The sequence below is a fragment of the Neomonachus schauinslandi genome, chromosome 14 (genome assembly GCF_002201575.2).
Source record: "Neomonachus schauinslandi chromosome 14, ASM220157v2, whole genome shotgun sequence".
In the NCBI taxonomy this organism is placed as follows: domain Eukaryota; kingdom Metazoa; phylum Chordata; class Mammalia; order Carnivora; family Phocidae; genus Neomonachus; species Neomonachus schauinslandi.
The window spans coordinates 16,460,959-16,480,585 of NC_058416.1; the positions used below are offsets into that span (position 1 = coordinate 16,460,959).

Genomic DNA, 19,627 nt, shown 5'->3' on the forward strand with positions numbered 1-19,627 from the left:
TCAGAACCTGCCTTTAAGGGCAGCCAGGTGCTCTGCACGCTCACTAAAGCTTGAGAGCATCCCTCCCTTCTCTGGGCTGGAATGCTCTTCCCCAGGATGTACCTGCCTGATTTCTTAACTCTGCTCAAGGTCCCCTCCTCTGAGTCTTCCCTGGCCTCTACATGAAAAGCAAGAATTCTCTTTGGCTCTCTGTCAGCTGACCCTGTTTAATTTCACTTCAGAGCAATCGTCACTTCTGAAATCTGAGTGTTCCTCCCACACGCCGCAAACTCCATCCAGGCTAGGACTCCACAGCCCCAGCACCTAGGGCGATGGCTGGGACAGAAATGCCTGACAGTTTCGTGAAGGACCACTTTCTGTGCAGGACGATACACTGTGTAAAACTCCCACAGTGGAGGTCCCTGGGAAACTACGGAGAGGGACGAGCGCCTCTCACCCTTCTGTACTTTTTGTAAGTTTTCAAGGGAGGATGCACTGTTTTTCTAATTTATGAAGCACTTTTCAAATAATTTATCCAACTATCTCAAGATAGATCCCACCACAAACACAAAGCAGATTACATCTTTCCTTTTAAAAAGGTTTTAGGCTTTATTAACTTACCAGATTCTACTTTAGTAAATAAGAAACCATTTCCTTTTAGGGGCCTGTTCGTTTCCCCCCCAGAAATGCTATTATGCCATGCAAAAAGTTTTAATTTTGAAACTCAGACATTACGACTACATCGTGGGGACCATGCATCATCCCCAGCAGCAGGTCCAGAAGTGGCCCAGACCCTGGTGCTTGGCTTAGAATGACTACCACGAGTGGCACATAGATTGAGCAGGTTCAAATCAGAGCCCACAAAAGAAAACAATCTTCACTGATGAATCATTTATTTGGACAAGACAAAAATGTCTCCACATTGTTTCCTTTTATACAGAAAGTGGAACATTTCAAATATATTAGGTTTTCTCTTTTTCAACAGAATTCATTTCAATCTGGTCCCAGGAACTTCTTCTCATTTTAGGATTCACGTTTTAGTAACACATATGCACCCATTACAGCCAAAAGAGCATACTGTAAAGAAAACACAGTGGGAAATTACTGTGAGCTCTACAAATTAGTTTGGTCTATAAACGTATTCAGATGAAGTCTGCTCAGTGCTAGACTGAGGACAGAATCAAAAGATGACCTCTTCCCCCTTGCCTGGTTCTCCAAACTAGCTGTTCAATGCCACATTATGGTTTAAACCGCCCCCCAAATATATTGATGGACTAAGGATCAAGCACCCAACAAACACGGCTAATTCACTGCTCATTCTTGCGTAGGTTCCCTATTGTTTTTCAAGTGGTTTTTAAAAAATATAGATACCATTTTTATTGAGGTTGAGAGATCATCATTACTGGGTTTATTGTACTACTTTTTTTGTATGTTTAAAGATTTCCGTGATAAAAAGCAACAAATACAGAGGTGCCATTTTAGAATATACTATGAACACAAAAGATGAAAGTAGCTATTTTAAATAACTGATTTAAGTGTTAATTTAAATGGTTATATTAATTTGTAGTTAAATACACTCTGCAAAAAACAAAAAAAAAACAAAAAAACCCAGCAAAACATTTTAAACAGACTGCATCTTTACAGCAGCACGTGCAAAAAGCTCCAATGTACATACATTTTTTTAATGCAGACATACAGACACATTCCTACCTTGAATTTTGGGTAGTCATTCATTATTATGGTGACCATACCAACATATGGTAAAAACCTAAATTGTGGGATGAAAAGCCAGAAATATAAAAATTGTTTGTAAAATGATGATAGCAACATTTAAAAACACTCTAAATCAGCCTTAGGACACAAATCTTCCTTGGGAATAGCCTTGATTAGGGCTATAAAACTAACATTTACTCCTGCCTCAAAAGGCTTTCTTAATCAAAAGCATCATGACTAACAGCAGGATGATTTTTTTAGGCAAGCACATGATTTCAACTAGAGATGCCGCTTGTCTTCGCTCACTGCATTCACCGTAACAGAATTAAAATAATTAGTTGACGGATGCCTGGATGGCTCAGTCGTTAAGCGTCTGCCTTCGGCTCAGGTCATGATCCCAGGGTCCTGGGATCGAGCCCCGAGTCGGGCTCCCCACTCTGTGAGAGTCTGCTTCTCTCTCTCCCACTCCCCCTGCTTGTGTTCTCTCTCTGGCTGTCTCTCTCTCTGTCAAATAAATTAAAAAATCTTAAAAAAAAAAAATCCTTTAAAAAAAATAAATAAAATAATTAGTTGAGCCACTTGTACCAATGGAACCGACAGCTGCTATCAAGCTAGTTTTTAATTTTTTTAGTGGAGAAGTCACATCTAGACAGCCTATATAAAGATGGCTGTTAGGGAAAACTTTCAAAATACATGGAGAATTAGCCTGTAACTGGAAGAACCATCATCATTTTCATTTCATGGGGCTTTTCAGATGTAACAAACAGGCTTATTGGGCAGTGAATACAGATGTGAGTCCTGTAATTTATACCCACATGATTATGATCACAGACACAGAAGGTCTGGGGCATAAGCGAGCCAATGAATCTCCTGACAAAATTTATGAGAAGATGCAATCAGTGGGGACACCTGGGTGGCTCAGTCGGTTAAGTGCCTTTGGCTCAGGTCATGATCTCAGGGTCCTGGGATCGAGTCCCGAATCAGGCTCCTTGCTCAGCAGGGAGTCTGCTTCTCCCTCTGCCTGCCCCTCTCCCTGCTTGTGCACTCTCTGATAAAGAAATAAATAAAATCTTTAAAAAAAGGGATGCAGTCAGCGGACCCAAGCCTCACCTCACTAAGGGGAAACCAGGTAAGGCAACCAGTCCCATGTAAATCAGCAGCTCCAAGCTCTCCTTTATATGAAGCCTGACCCAGGACATCTAAAAATAGAGGACTGACTAGCTGGAAGTCTCTCTCTTCTCCCCACAGATACTCCAGTGGAAACGCAATAGGGTAAAGGAGTTAGAAGATGAGCAGAGGCCTCAAACCACAATCTGACTGATGGAGCTAAATCTTAGAAAATGGTAACCAGGTTCTCCAGCCTTAAACAGCTCGAGGGATTTAGAGAAGATTAAAAAGACACTTCTAACAAGGGTTAAACATAAAAAACAGTCACCAAGAGAGGGGAAGAATTGCCTTTTTTGTTTTTTTAATAAGAGGATACACGCTCTGCTGTGTCAATCAGAAGCAGAACTCATTGCTGGAACAATTATGTAAAGATGAATATTAAAAGATTTATCACATAACTGTTTCTGGTAGAGAAAAACAGGAAATAGTCTGTCCACCAAAAGAGGATTGGTTAAGTTAGGATTTTATGATTATCAGTGGAACAACAATACCTACCCACTTAAAAATACATGGGTGTAGATTTGACACAGAAATCTATTTCCAACTTCTTGTTGGGTGAAAAAATAAAATAAAATTCTACTATGTAAAATTACATATTGTATATGTACACACATCTGTATAGGTACAGGGAATGTCTAGAATATTCCCTTGAGTGTTAAACAGTGGTTATCTCTGGGAGGATTTCTTGTAACTGCTATTTAAAACCACAAATAACTAATCTCTAGGTGACGATTTCTTTCAAAAACAGAATTAAACCAATGATATAGATAATATACTTGCATTCAGTTTTAGATTCCTTAGTTCTGAGTGGTATTTACACAGTAAATGCAGTACATGGACTACTTACAAGTGATTCCATTATCTTATACGCTTAGTTTCTTAGTTTCTTTTTTTTTTTGAGGGAGGGAGGAAGAGAGAGAGAGAGAGAGGGAGACTGAAAGAGAGAAAGAGAGAGAGAGAGGAAGGGGCAGAGAGAGAATCCCCAGCAGGCTCCACACTCAGCACGGAGCCCAATGCAGGGCCTGATCTCACGACCTGAGATCATGACCTGAGCTGAAACCAAGAGTCGGACGCTTAACGAACTGAGCCCACCCAAGCACCCCTAGTTTCTTTGTTACTATTTTTCTGGTTCCTGAATCTTTTATATAACTTAAAAGTTAATGCTCACCCTCTGGCCCTTCCCACCACATCCTTCTTCTCAAGCCAGTTCTGGCCCTCTTTGTACAAGCCTCTATCGTCAACTTCATTATTGTCTCCTTTAGTCAGAAATTTGATGTCTCCATTATCTCTAGAAAGCAAAATAATGTCCTTTCACAAATGATTTTCAGCACAGCATCGTTAGAAAACAATTAGTTTACCCAGCATGTCACAGTCGGATACGGGCATTTAGATGAGCATTCGACAATAACTAGATCTTTCCTGGTCTAAGGTGATTGCTTACAGATAACCATCCAACTAACACGCAGGTCTGCTGGCGATTTTGCAGACTCAAATTCTAAAATGCTCATGTTACCCTGATAACCAAAAAGCATGGCAAAGCACGAGGGCACCAGCAAGGCAATGATTAGCTCCCAGCAACTGTTTTCATTCTCTTAGTCCTCAAAGACCAACTTGTGAACATGGATTATATTCCCCTTCACTCTAGACATGAACGTGGTCCTAGATCACACGGATTTGAGCACAAGCTAATTCAATGCGGGTGTGCCCTTACCCCTCCTCAAACTTACTTCTCCTTGCCAAATGTAGAATGTTAATGCATTGCTTCCTTCAGCACTGAGCAAAGTGGTATAAAATCCGGTTTGCAAAGAAACAGGAATCACAAATGGCATAAACCAGTGTGTTAAAGAGACCCATGGGACTAATTTTAAACATTCTAAACCGCCGCTTACATAGCCTTGACACTAGAAACACAACATTACAGCATTATAGAGCTATAAAGAGGGTCTTCTTTCAATAAGACAAATGAAAAAAAGCACTATTATAATTAGATAAAATATTAAAAGCCCACAAAGATTTGAAACCAGCCAGAAGAAGCAAGCTGATTTGCAGCTGCGGTTATAAAGGAAATCAAGAAGATAAAACCCCAAGCAGTCTCTCCCACAACTCATGCAAATTACAGAAAATCACCATTATTTCCTCAACTTTGAATAATTTTTCATCTGTAGAAATTATTTTTAAGTCAGCTGTCACGTTACGACCATGCATATTTCTTTATCAGTCAGTTAACAAGTGGACATCAAGTCCCATCCTGTAGAACCACAAGTGCAACGCAAACGGAAACAGGGTCATTCCAATGTTTACAGCAAAGCAAAGTGACAATTTTAAGTATCGACTTCTTGGGGGACCCCTGCAAGCAGCGAATGGAATGGGAACCTAACACTGGAGATACACAAATAGTTACAGTACACTCGTGTGTACACACACCCACCCATACACCCACACACACCCATGCGCGATGAGAAACGCTCTGTTATTTAAAAAACACAAATACACACGTCAGTTTAATTCCATAACTCAGGCAGGTAAAAATGCTACACTGAGCTGCAAGAGGTAAATGAATAACCCAGTATACAGAAGGTAACATTTTCACTAATCATGTGACTGTACCCTCCCTTGGGAACTTAATATATTTGAGGTAGAAGTCAGTGTTTCTCGTTCCCAAAAAGTGTCTTCAGAAGCCACCACTGGCATTTAAAGGAAAGGAAGACCATCTGTGGGGGGAGAACTGAAGCAGGACACGCAGTGACTGAACCCCGAGCGGGGCCGCCGTCCAGGGCTAAGGCTACAGCTGTGAATGCCGCTTGGTCCGAAGTGACACACAGAAACAGGCAGCTTTCTGCATTTCAGAAAACAGTCCTCACATCATCATCATCCTCAGCTGCAATGGGACTGGATTTTCTCTGATACTCCTTCAAATAACTATTAAACTGTCGTACCTTCCACCTCCCATTGTGCAGCAACTTAAGTCACTGAGTGCTTCCGGAAACACCTGTCCGTTCAGTTCTCACACTCGCCCTGTGAGTCACGATGGGAAATGGTAATGTTATCATGCCCGTCTTACAGACTGGGTAAAGGAGCAGGTCCGCAGTCACCCGATTAGTAAATGGCAGGACTAGGAGCATAATCCAGAGCATCTGCTACTTTCTACTCAACCATGAAAACTGGCTACTGAAATTGAATCACAAATTCCACACCTGAAACTAATATTACACTGTATGTTGACTAACTGGAATTTAAATAAAAACTTGAGAAAAAAATGGAAAAAAAAAGTTGGATAACAATCAGTGCTAGTGGAATGAATGAATAAATAAATAAATAAATAAATAAAATAAATCTGGCTACCAAAATTTATAAAACACCACCAAAAAGAAGTCAAGTCACCTTACTTTTCATGAACTTTGATCACTCTGTGAACTATCGGAATGTCTCGTCCTTCGACTTTAAAGACCACAATTTCACCCGCTCTAATAGGGTCTTCCCGAAAGTTTGTCAGGAACAGAAGGTCACCTCTGTGAAAGGCTGGCTCCATACTGCCACTGGGAAGAAACACAAAATCACATCCAATTAGCCTGGGCTCACAGGGGAACTTTTCAATTCATGAAGAACACAAAAATAAACCTATCCGTGAAAGTGTCCACCTCCATCAATTGTCAGGTAGGTCTGGGAGCTATCAAACATGCCACAGTGGTTCCCTTCTGACTGCTCACGATGATGACATCAAGTGAGAAAGGAAATGATTTCTTCTTAGATTAAGTATGAAAAGGATAGTAGCAGGCCCCACTGTACTTTGTATTAGGTAGAAAAAGAACCAAGTATAATGTGAACACTTTGAAGTAAAAGCTGCCAAATTTTAGCCTCAAAAAAAAGGTTCTACATCTATAAATACATTACTATTTTCATTCAGAAGTGCAGACTCTGAAGCTGGTTGATACTCTAGGGCAAGTCTTGCGTTTCATGGCTCATCCCCAGCACCTAGGACGTGGGCATTCCCATTCAAGGAAGAGAAGCAAACAAATGAATGCCTGAGAAGACTGATCTACCCGAAAAATGAGCTGAAGGTTGGGACAAAATTCAAACCCAAGTCTTGGGACTCCTGCAGCATCATCCCTTAGGCCGTATTATTCTACAGAAAGCCCAATTTTAACAAATATTGACTGCTTTTGATATGGAGGTCAATAAATAATCCTACATGGTACTGGTGTAAACCCATGCCAAAAATCTTCAGTGGATTCAAAGTAAATTGTAATCTAGTAGAAGCTGAAATTAACAAAACAGAATTCATTTTCCCTTTTTTTAATGTTCAGTTAGCCACTGTATAGTACATCATTAGTTTTTGATATAGTGTTCAATGATTCATTAATTGCATATAACACCCAGTGCTCATCACAACACGCGCCCTCCTTAATACCCATCACCCTGTTACCCATCCCCCACCCCCCACCCCCCTCTGAAACCCTCAGTTTTGTTTCCCAGGGTCCATAGTCTCTCATGGTTCATCTCCCTCTCTGATTTCTCCCCCTTCAGTTTTCCCCCCTTTCCCCTATGTTCCTTCGTGCTATTGCTTATGTTCCACATATGAGTGAAACCATATGATAAATGTCTTTCTCTGCTTGACTTATTTCACTTAGCATAATCCCCTCCAGTTCCATCTGTGTTGATGCAAATGGTAGGTATTCATCCTTTCTGACGGCTGAATAATATTCCATTGTATATATGGACCACATCTTCTTTATCCATTCATCTGTTGAAGGGCATCTCAGCTCCTTCCAGTTTGGCTATTGGGACAATGCTGCTATGAACACTGGGGTGCATGTGCCCCTTTGGATCACTACATCTGTATCTTTGGGGTAAATACCTAGTAGTGCAATTGCTGGGTCGTAGGGTAGCTCTATTTTTAACATCTTGAGGAACCTCCATACTGTTTTCCAGAGTGGCTGCACCAGCGTGCGTTCCCAAAAAACAGTGTAAGAGGGGTTCCCCTTTCTCCACATCCTCCCAACATTTGTTGTTTCCTGTTTTGTTAATTTTTGCCATTCTAACTGGTGTAAAGTGGTATCTCATTGTGGTTTTGATTTGTATTTCCCTGATGGCTAGTGATGTTGAGCATTTTTTCATGTGTCTGTTAGCCATTTGTATGTCTTCTTTGGGGAAGTGTCTGTTCACATCTTCTGCCCACTTTTTGACTGGGTTATTTGTTTTTTAAGTGTTGAGTTTGAGAAGTTCTTTATAGATCTTGGATACCAGCCCGTTATCTGTAGTGTCATTTGCAAATATCTTCTTCCATGCCGTGGGTTGCCTCTTAGTTTCACTGAGTGTTTCCTTTGCTGTGCAGAAGCTTTTTATCTTGATGAAGTCCCAAAAGTTCATTTTTGCTTTTGTTTCCCTTGCCTTTGGAGACGTGTCTTGAAAGAAGTTGCTGTGGCCGGGGCGCCTGGGTGGCTCAGTTGGTTAAGCGACTGCCTTCGGCTCAGGTCATGATCCTGGAGTCCCGGGATCGAGTCCCGCATCGGGCTCCCTGCTCAGCAGGGAGTCTGCCTCTCTCTCTGACCCTCCCCCCTCTCATGCTCTCTATCTCATTCTCTCTCTCAAATGAATAAATAAAATCTTAAAAAAAAAAAAAAGAAGTTGCTGTGGCCAATGTCCAAGAGGTTACTGCCTATGTTCTCCTCTAGGATTTTGCTGGATTCCTGTCTCACACTGAGGTCTTTAATCCATTCAGAATTCATTTTCCATATGCTCATGCTGTGTCATAATGCATGAGAAAATAAATAAGACCAAACAATATTGCAATATAGAGGCTGTATGATCAAAAACCAGTGAGAAGTTTGTTGAGGGCAGGATGCAGTGAGGAAGAACCAGCCTAGTGAAGAAATGGAGTGCTTTAAAGGAAAATGTGAGTTAAAATGGCAGCAGCTCAAGAAGTTGGCCCTCCTGTCCCTCCAGGCCCTGGACCACCTTAAACTTGTCAGCACATGCAGATCAGCAAAGAGAAACACAGCGGAGACTTGCCTGTCACTAAGTACTTGCTGATGTGTTTATTATTTAAGTGAAACCAGTGACACTAAGTATCATAACAGATCTAGCATTCAAAAATAGGAAGTCTGAATAAAAAATAGAGAGAGGGCTAGAAATATAAATGACTATGAGGGAAAGAAAGAGCAAACACTTAAGAACTACAACTAGAAAAACCTCCTGGATAAGTCTCAGAAGCAGAAGAGTACAGTTTGTCATCAAGGGTCATTATCGTTGGGGCGCCTGGGTGGCCCAGTCGTTAAGCATCTGCCTTCGGCTCAGGTCATGATCCCAGGGTCCTGGGATCGAGCCCCGCATCGGGCTCCCTGCTCAGCGGGAAGCCTGCTTCTCCCTCTCCCACTCCCCCTGCTTGTGTTCCCTCTCTCGCTATGTCTCTCTCTGTCAAATAAATAAATAAAATCTTTAAAAAAAAAAAAAGAAAAAGAGGGGCGCCTGGGTGGCTCAGTCATTAAGCATCTGCCTTCAGCTCAGGTCATGATCCCAGGGTCCTGGGATCGAGCCCCACATCGGGCTCCCTGCTCAGTGGGAAGCCTGCTTCTCCCTCTCCCACTCCCCCTACTGGTGTTCCCTCTCTCACTGTCTCTCTCTGTCAAATAAATAAATAAAATCTTAATAAATAAATAAATAAATAAAAGAAAAAAAAGAAAAAGACTCATTATCATGTCTCATGAGGAATGCACTTCTTTGGAATGTTTCACTAATATCAACTTACACTTGCTTTCCTCACAGTCCAGGGATTTCCCAAAGGTCAGTGTTCCCCAAAGTCACACATCTCTCACGATGTCAATAGTTTATGTTGACAAACCAAATTTAGAACTATAAAGGGTGCTTTAAAAAAAAGAAGTCCCTACAGACCGCAATGTTACAACAGTTTCTGTGTACAAGTGTGTCTGTGTGATTTAAGGAAAACCAGAACATCTGGGATCTAGTTTGGGCTTTGTCAAAAGTAACTGTAAGATGCAAGTGGCTTGGCCTTCATGGGCCTCAGGCTCTTTATCTGTTAAGTAGGAGGGCCCATCTAAATTAGAGGTTTTTAATTTCTTTTTTTTTTAAGATTTTATTTATTTATTTGAGGGGGGAGCACACAAGCGGGGTGAGGGGCACAGGGAGAAGCAGACTCCCCACTGAACAGGGAGCCCGATGCGGGACTCGATCCCAGGACCCTGAGATCATGACCTGAGCCGAAGGCAGACAGACGCTTAGCTGAATGAGCCACCCAGGCGCCCCAGAGGTTTTTAATTTCTAATGAAAAAAAAAAAAAGCTTAAAATCCTTCTTTTGAATGAAATCTTACCAGGCTGTATACCCATATACAATACATAAAAAATGGAGCTGCTGTAACTGAAACAAGGCTGAGGTCTCTAGAATCCATGTATTTGCTCCCTTTCTCCCTCCTAACCTATCCACTGGACCCCAGGGCACTCCTAGGGCACAGTGTGAACGCCAGTGAATCAGAAACCCGTGTGCTCTTCTAAGGCTCCTAAATTTATGAAAGCAGTGTCTCTCTAGAAAGGCCCCTTGGCCAGCCACACCAGGGCAACCTGGTGAAGCCAGGGCCACGGCTGAAGCCCCATGATATGGCAGCACGGCCCAGTGGAGGGCAAGGGCACTGGTTTGGGAGGCACGAACCCTGCGTGCTGACCTTGGCTCCTCCATGGGCCAAAGGTGACCCTGCCCGGTCACTGCTATCGCCTACTGCTCCCCCTGTAAAGCACACGGGCTCCATCACCCCCGCCCCTCTCCCCCCAACCCCGCAAGGCTCGATGGTCTAGGCCACACTGGACAGAGAGCATCTTGAAGCACCTAAGGGCTCCCTAACATGTTTCTTTGATTTCAAACTGATTACGTTTCCCCCCTTGCATGACTTTATGGCCGTATGAAGTTAACTAAAGTATTAACTTTTCTCAAATTAACATCCTGTGCTTTAGAAGAATAACAGTCTCAGGAAGAGAGTAGCCCCGTACAACAGTGTTGTCGAAGACACTTGAAACAACACAGCACACTCTGCTGGGCACTGGGGAGATACGCTTCCCTGTCTGGTACAAAGAAAACCAAATCACAGTTTTAAATCACAGTTTTAAATTACTTATGTTTAAAATCAATTTGTACACAAATAATCACATAGGATTGTTATTTTAGGTGCATTAAAGCATTAAAATGCAAAAGCAAATATATAGTACTGGGGCTTTAGCATCCCCACGATAAAAGCTCTGAAGTGCGTGCTGAAAAAGGTAAGATGTTTCAACAAAGGCCAGAACGAAATGAAAACAGGTTATCAACAAAGAAAACTCTAATAGTCTACCCAGTGAAAATACTGAGCGTTGGCTGTCACGCAGGCTTTCGCTCAGGCAACACTGCTCCTCTGTCTCGGGCAGGAGCATGACAGCAGCGAGACAGCGTGCGGAACCTACCTCAGCACCACCACGATCGGGCTCTCGCTGCCAGTGAGGACGATCAAGCCTTTCCAGATCATAAGCGCAGAAGACACGATCATGGCAAAGTTTAAAACCTGGTAATAGAGCTGGAACGAGAAAGGCCAAACCCAAAGTGAAAACCAATGGAAGAATATGCACAAACCCTAAGCTGGAGATGAGCTTGTTTACAAAAAAAACAAAACAAAAAGCTAAGTTGTGATTTTAGGATATTAAGCTAATTCACACAAACTGCAAACTCAGGTAGTATTTCAACTTTAGTCCATGGAATGAGCCTTCTGTATATTATCTCTCTTTCAGTGAGCAATGAGAGAAAAAACCCAGAGCAATCCACGGGACCTACTTTGTTAAAGCCTCGATAAGACTCTACTTACTTCTCTGGGATTTCCCAGAACCTTCAACCCTGAAGAGTCCTGTTATTCAACTTCTACCCCGAGGGCCTCCTGCTCTAGTGTAGAGACTACCTGTCAAACCTGAGAGCCTGATGCACGCAGTGTGGTTTACCTAGAACCACTCATTAGCCACCTGGCCAGAGACCTCAAATGAGGCTTCAGAGTCCTATAGTACTTAGCGATGAGGCTGTTCTGCGTCTGAAATTACATTGCAAAGTGAACAAAAACTTTAAACACCTGGATGTTTAAATTTTCCATAAATGTTTTAAAAAGTAAAAAGCAAACAATATCTGGTTAAGAACATAGGCAGAATGAACCATGAGAGATGATGGACTCTGAAAAACAAACTGAGGGTTCTAGAGGGGAGGGGGGTGGGAGGATGGGTTAGTCTGGTGATGGGTATTAAAGAGGGCACGTACTACATGGAGCACTGGATGTTATACACAAACAATGAATCATGGAACACTACATCAAAAACTAATGATGTAATGTATGGTGATTAACATAATAAAAAAATAACTTTCTAAAAAAAAAAAAAGAACATAAGCAGAAAGCCACACAAGATGATATCTAGTTCTAAGCTGATCTTGCTCCACCGTAGACCACTGAGTTAAGATCCACAGGGCTTGTCCTGCCAAAGCTCAAGGCTCTTCCTTGCTGACAGTTGCCTGCCACACCCAACCCCTGGTGACTACAGGGGGGATAAGCAACACGTGTCTACCTCACAACACCCTATATCGGACTGTAGCTGGATTGTTGGGCCAGATGTCTACAGTCTTCCAAGAGGCTGCAGGGACAAAAGTCATTGTGCCTACTACTACTTGGAATGTAAGTCCCTCAGGGCATCTGCCCTTAGTGCCCTACAGGATGGCTCCTTACTCTAGTACCTGCCTCAATCTTCCTCCTCACAACCCCTGTCCTGGGTGATCCGAAGAGCCACGTAGATGGCCTACCCAACACTCTAGTGTCTCAATTTTTAGACATCCTCATCTCCAAAGTCCTTCTCCCTCCACCTGAACCAACCACTCTCAACAACATGCCTGGAACTGAAACTGCTCAATCCCCACATCTCTAATTCAATTATCCCCCTCTACCTGCCCATGTACACCTGTTCTTCTGCCATATGTGCTCATCTACATGGCAGGACTCTTGTCACTCCCCCTCCCAATTCGTTCTATACATTCTACCTTCTAAACATTCCTGGAATCTGTTGCATTCTCTCTATTCCCACTGGCACCACTCTCATCCAAGTCACCAACAGAGCCCATTGAGCAACTGCAAGAGCCTGCCAACCAGTTTCCTGACGTCCATACACACCTCTGTCAATGCACTCTCCACGTTACACTCTACACTCACTTGCAAATGCACCTCTGGCCATCTGATCATCTCTATGCCCTGCTTCAGCTGCCCCTCGACTGCATCCCTTCAATTGGATCGCACTACTCTGAGGATGAATATGGTCTCTACGGCCCTGTCTGGTACATCCCCGTACTCCCTAGCTTCAGCTGGTGAAGCTCACTGCACTCCAGGTACGACAGTGGTATCTGTCAGTGCTTCAGAGAGCACATGCTCCTATCCACTCCAGGATCGTGACCTGGCTATTTACTCTGCCCAGACGCTCTCTCCCTAGATTCCTTAGCATACCTAATGCTCACGCATCTTAAATCCTACTTTCGGCACCAGTTCCCCAGGGAAGCCCTCCCTGACCCACTAGACTAGGAGTCAGCAAACTTTTTCTGTAAAGGGCCACATAATAAGTATTTTACAAACCATATAGTCTCTGTTGAAATTACACAACCCTGCCATTGTAGCGAGAAAGCAACTAAAGACAATATGTAAAAGAATGAATATGGCTGTGTTCCAATTAACTTTATTTATAAAAATAGATGGTGGGGCGCCTGGATGGCTCAGTCATTAAGCGTCTGCCTTCGGCTCGGGTCATGATCCCAGGGTCCTGGGATCGAGCCCCGCATCGGGCTCCCTGCTCCGCGGGAAGCCTGCTTCTCCCTCTCCCACTCCCCCTGCTTGTGCTCCCTCTCTCGCTGGGTCTCTCTCTGTCAAAATAAAATAAAATAAAATCTTTAAATAAATAAATAAATAAATAAATAAATAAATAAATAAAAATAGATAGTGTGGGGGGTGCCTGGGTGGCTCAGTCGGCTAAGTGTCTGACTCTTGATTTCGGCTCAGATCATGATCTCAGGAACGTGACATTGAGCCCTGCACTGGACGCTGGGCATGAAGCCTGCTTCAGATTCTCTCTCTCCTCTCTGCCCCTCCCCCAACCCTACCTCCCACCCCCAAGTCTCTAAACAAACAAACAAACAAACAAACACAGATGGTGGGCTGGAGCTTGCTACTCTGCTGTAGACCAGCCTAGGTCCTCCTGTTACATATTCTCACTGCATTCTGCACTTCTTTATAGCATCCATCACTATAATTATACATATCATTTTTAATGTGTCTTTTACATTAGACTGTATGTTCTACAAAGGCAAAGATCATTTTGGCCTTGTTCACAGCTGTACCTCCAAAGTTCAACACAGGTCTGGCAAAAAGTAAGTACTCAATTTGTTGAGTAAATAGTGAGAAAATAAACATCTTTAATATATGGTGGGCACAAACAGTGAGAAAAACACTAAAATCCCCAAAACAACAACAAGAGGTAAAAGCTTAAAACTATTACTTTTCCAAAGAAGAAATACAAGTGGTGAATAAACACTTAGAGTGTTCAAATCCAATCCTCCCTCCCTCCTCCCCTCTTCTTTTTTATGCCTAGCAAACTTCAAGTTTGGGGTTTTGTTTTTGTTTTTGTTTTTTTAATGCTAATACTCGGTGCACCCTAATACCCAGGGTGCACTGTGGTGAGAAGGCAAGCAGACACGGTCATTCTGAGACCAATCTGGCACCAGAATCATGAGGTTACTTTGGGCCCAGTAATCCTACTTTAGAAATTTCGTCTACAATAAAGGCAGATAGGGAATTATGGCCCAACTATACACATCATGGTCCTATTTCTAGTAACAGAGAAAAGGAAATAAATGAGCAACAACAGAGAAATGATTGAGTAAAATAGTGGTAAGTAACTGCACTATTTAAAACAAAAGTGTAGTCTCAGTAGAATCTCCACAAACTGCAAAGCAGTTTGTAAAATGAACACAAGGAGGTGCCCTCAAAGGCCAACAGAGGCCATGTTAGCATGGTGGAATTATGAGTGATTGAATTTTCTTCTTTAAACTATTCTCTCTTCTTTAAAATTTCTGTGATGGACATGAGCTAATTCCAAAGTCTGGGGAAAATAAATGTTTAAAGGAACTTGACAGAATGTTATATGGCCGTTAAAATGATTACTTTGAAGAGTGTGACAAAACAGGAACACGCAGTCTGACGTGGCAGTAAGGTAGGAAAAGCAGAGCTCATATTGCTCCTATTACACATCTGTGAAATTATGTCATTCCAGGTATTTATGGAGGAAATAACTGGAAGTGGGGACATAAAAATGAATTAAAATAACCGTGAAGTGGGACACCTGGGTGGCTCAGTCGGTTAAGCGTCTGCCTTCGGCTCAGGTCATGATCCCAGGGTCCTGGGATCCAGCCCCGCATCGGGCTCCCTGCTCAGCGGGGAGCCTGCTTCTCCCTCTGCCCCTCACCCCCGCTCACTCTCACTCTCCTGCTTCCTCTCTCTCTCTAATAAATAAATAAAATCTTAAAAAAAAACAAAAAACCATGAAGCTATTCTGATGTAATAATTGAAAAGAAGATAAATGTAATTCAAAATTAAAGTTACACACCATTAAAAAAAAACAAAACAGCTCTTTGGTTACTGTGTCAAGAGCAAATTATGAAACTCTCACTAAATCCCCAAAAGACAAAGAAGGAAACTGGAGTGCCAAGCGGATACTGTTAAAGCATCAGGCTATAATACATTAAATTGTTGCTTCTGAAGTAAAATCTGCCTTGCAAGGCACATCAGTCTAAAGCAGAGGCTGTTCGCCGTAGCTCGCATTCGAAAACTTCTCCACCTGCTCTGCCTGACTTGAAGGACTTGATAAATAAATGTTGTTTCATTATGAGTTACAGATCTGACTGGGAAAGCCCCAAACCACAGTTTTAAACAGAAATTGTCATTTTTAGACAGATTTTCAAACCATCGGGCTCCACCCTGATAAAAGCAAAGTATAAAACCTTGCCATTTATGTAATAAAGGCCTAGTGCTGACAATTTTTCCAGTATGATTTTCTATGCTTGAAAAATTTATCGAGGGGAAGTAAAATCAATTCCTCAAAAAAAAAGTCCTCTGAGCAAGACGTCTATTGGCTAAAAAAAATAACCGATTATACAAAAACCTAACAGGCTAATTGCAAAACCGCAGATCCTACTTCAACACCCTACCTTTAAGGAACCTACTAATCTGAGTATAGGATTAAAATCCCAGAATTCAGAAACATAATTTTGGTTGAACTACTGACAAACTGACTGGGATGTAAGAAATACACCACCACGTTTCACTGGTGCCTTTTGTTCGTCCATCTTCACCTCCCAACTTTCTAAGCTCGGCAATTCAGAGCCGAAGCAAAAGTTCAGAAGCAAGCGCACACTCAGTCTCTGTCAACCAAAGATGAAACAGCCAATGTCTGAGAGTTTCAAACAAACATTTCAGACCCGATATTCTGGCCGACAAAGCAGCAGAAATGCCAGTAGCTGTATTTCTTCCTTCCTCTCTTCCTCACTGCAGAAACAAAGAGTCCTTGTTTTTGCATGTGGCTCTTGCTTTATTTTATAGCAAGCTGGGGCAGCAGAGAAAGGAGGTCCCACTTCCAAGACTGGCGGAGCATGCATGCCTGACAAGGTGTCAGAGGATGCTATTTTGGAGGGGAAAAAGAAACAAAAGGACAAAGCTTAAAAGAAGAAGAATGAAAGCCAGGAGGAAGCAGATTTGAGGTTCTGCATTTTAATTAGGAAACTAGCAAAACATAGACAATGCAACAGCTACTGACAGGCCTTATCACCAAGAGTGGGAATACACAGATCTTTCAAAAGGCAAACTAGTTTAGGAGTTGAGACGGTCATCAGAAGGCCGTCTCTGATAGTCTGCAATTATAACCACCAGTAATCAGTACCAGTTTTAGAGACATTTTGAAAACCTAGCCAATTAGGTCTAGAGTTTAAAATAAAGCTTTATTTTCTGGAGGATTTTCTTGGGAACAGCATCAGTGCTCAGGGAATTAGCTGTTGGTTTTTCAAGCTGGTGATAATCACTGCCACAACTCGTCTTAATCACAGAAACGCCTAAGAGCTCATCAGCCATGCACACCTAGAAACAACCAGATTCTAAACAACAGTTTAGACTTGGTGACTTGAGTCACCAAGCTCTCCCACACTACCGCACTAGTATGCAATTCTTTTTGGAAAACCAAACCAAACCAAACCAAACCCATATGTCCACAGGCATAAGTTCTGCTATGCCATAGGCATCATCCCACTCCACAATATAGTGGCAAAAATGACAGGATGGGTCAAAATCATGAGAATTTATACCATTTTCTTTTTAAGTGTTTTTGTTTGTTTTAGAGAGCGAGAGCACGAGGGGGTGAGGAGGAGGGGAGAAGCAGAGGAAGAGGGAGAGAGAGAATCTTAAGCAGGCTCCATGCCCAACGGGGAGCCCCATGTGAGGCTCCATCTTGGGACTCCAACCTGAGCCTAAATCAAGGGTTGAACACTTAACCCAGTGAGCCATCCAGGAGCCCCTATACCATTTTCAAAGACGATCAAAATTACCAATAGGATGGTTCCATTTTTCTTAGCATAATTTATTATTCATACCAATAAACGTATTAGGATCCATTAGGATCTATCATGCCCTACAGGTCCCCTAAATTCTCTATCTAGAAGCTTAAGCAACTGCATTTTTCCTGGCTGAGAGGGCTTCCTTTCCAGTCCCTACTCAGCCTTATATTGAAGACTCAAAGACAGCGATGCTGGCCAAGGAGCTGACCAAGGAGAGAGCAAGAAGGAAGTTTTCCTCTGAGGTCACAGAAGAGTGAGAAATCAACCCCAGTTGCCCAGAGAACCCACGCTGACTGCTTCCTATATTCAAGGTGCAGCCAGATGACAGAATCTAAGAAATTAGGGAAGACTTCCGGGGTCCCCTCTGGAACACTGAGTCTAAAACGATTGAGCATCCCCAGTGAGATCGCCAGGCACAAGAAGCTTTATTTAGTCCTGATGCATAGTGGGGAGAACACTTCCCAGAATGCGAAGAAATTACTTTGGGAGGCATTACTGGACAGTTTCCACTGTCAGAAAGTTCTTTCCTTTCGCCTGCCTTCTCGCCCCTTCCATCCGCGGGCAGCCTTCCTCGGGGTGTCAGGCCTCCAGAGCCTCACAGAGAAATCTATTCCCTCTTCCAGGGGCTGGCCCTTCAAACACGTGCAGACAGCTGTCACTCGGCCGAGTCACCTCTCCTGGCTTGCTCAACCACATCTGACATCCGTAGGACTAGATTCCTAGTCTCTTCTCCTTTCTGGCCACCCTCCCCTCACTGCGCTCTTGTCAGTCAAGACAGCGCACACCCGTGCCCACACGTGGGTTTGCGCAGATTTGAACCCAGGGCCTCTGAGAGCCGGTGGGGGAGCCTGGGGGCGCCGTCGGCCCCAGTCCCCGGGCACTGTCCTTCCCGGAGCCCTACCCAGAAAGCCCCGACTCCCCGCAGTTGCAGCCGGTTCTCGGTCCGGGGCGCGCCCCCCGCGCGGGCCTCCCTTACCTGGCGCTTGTTCATCTTCCTCAGGTCCCCGAAGATGTCCAAGCCGGACGCCGGGAGATGCGTCCCCACGGCGCCCGCGCGCACCATGGCGGGCTCTCCAGGGGCCGAGACTGCCCACCCTCTCCGGGCGTCACAGACAGTTGCTGAGCACCGACCCGACCCGGCCCCCGCCTACCAGCCCTTGTCCTTGCGGGTCACGTGACCGGCAACTCGCTCGGGCGCCTGGGAATGGTAGTTCTCTGCGAATCGTAGCCACCAGTCCGCCTGGAAGGAACTGGGAAGAAGAAAACTACCACTCCCAGAATGCTGCGGGGCGAGAGGCTCGTCCAGTGAAGACCCGGGGCTTCTAGGGAGGGCAGCGACGGGACTCAGGAGCCTTGTCCGACCCTTCCGAGCGAACTTGGGGGAGAGGGTGATCTTGCATATCGCAGGGACAACTCGGGGAAGCGACTATTCAAGAGGAACTGAACTCCTCAAGACTCTGGTCAGGCGCCAAGAGGACACCTAAAGCTCCCCGGCATTCGCCTGCCCGTGTATCTTAGCCATTGGATGACTGCGCCGAGCGGAGGCGGGGCCTCTACACAGGCACCTGGCTGGGCTGAATCGGGGAGGAGCCTAAAGAATAACATGGCTGGTGGGCGGGGCTTGAAAGAGGCGGGATTTTTGAAGTCGCAGAGTTCTACGCTCTGCAAGAAGTAGTAGGATTTGAATGCAAGGAAGCATCGTTGTATCCTCTTGACCATGTTGTGTTGTGTTGCAATAAATATTAATTGAACGAATAAATAACCACCTAATTTTATACACGAAGCAACAGGCACAGAAAGTCTAAAGGACCTGGCCAAGGTTAAGGGTCAGAGTCTGAAATAGAACTCAAATTTTACAATTTCCAATTGTAGATTAGCTAGATCATTCATTCACTCAGTTATGCATTATTTATTTCATTCTTTTATTCACAACTCTTTCTGAAGCATCTACTATGTACCTGGCCCTTTTCTAGGCACTTGAGAAACATCAGTGAACAAAATAAGATGCCTGCCCTCATAAAACTTACATTCTATACCTTCTAACAGAAGTAGATATAATAAATGAGTAAATTATACAGTACCTAGAGGGCAGTGGTGCTATGGAAATAAGAAAAGGGAATAAG

General features: G+C 43.6%; 1 protein-coding gene across 4 annotated transcripts; it reads right to left on the reverse strand.

Annotated features, from left to right (window-relative positions):
* Positions 1-855: 855 nt before the first annotated feature.
* SEC11C (SEC11 homolog C, signal peptidase complex subunit) lies at positions 856-18,678 on the reverse strand. Of its 4 annotated transcripts, XM_021686384.1 has the most exons (6): positions 18,481-18,678; positions 11,303-11,412; positions 6,246-6,395; positions 4,028-4,147; positions 1,690-1,747; positions 856-1,056 (listed from the first exon to the last, which is right to left on the reverse strand). In XM_021686384.1, exons 1-6 carry the CDS (start codon positions 18,565-18,567, stop codon positions 1,003-1,005), a joined length of 579 nt encoding a protein of 192 aa, XP_021542059.1. In that variant the 5' UTR covers positions 18,568-18,678; the 3' UTR covers positions 856-1,002. The 4 variants fall into 4 exon arrangements, with proteins under 4 accessions (XP_021542059.1, XP_021542060.1, XP_044777232.1 ...); XM_021686385.1 differs by lacking the exon at positions 6,246-6,395 and having other exon boundaries at positions 18,481-18,664; XM_044921297.1 differs by lacking the exon at positions 4,028-4,147 and having other exon boundaries at positions 18,481-18,664.
* Positions 18,679-19,627: the final 949 nt, after the last annotated feature.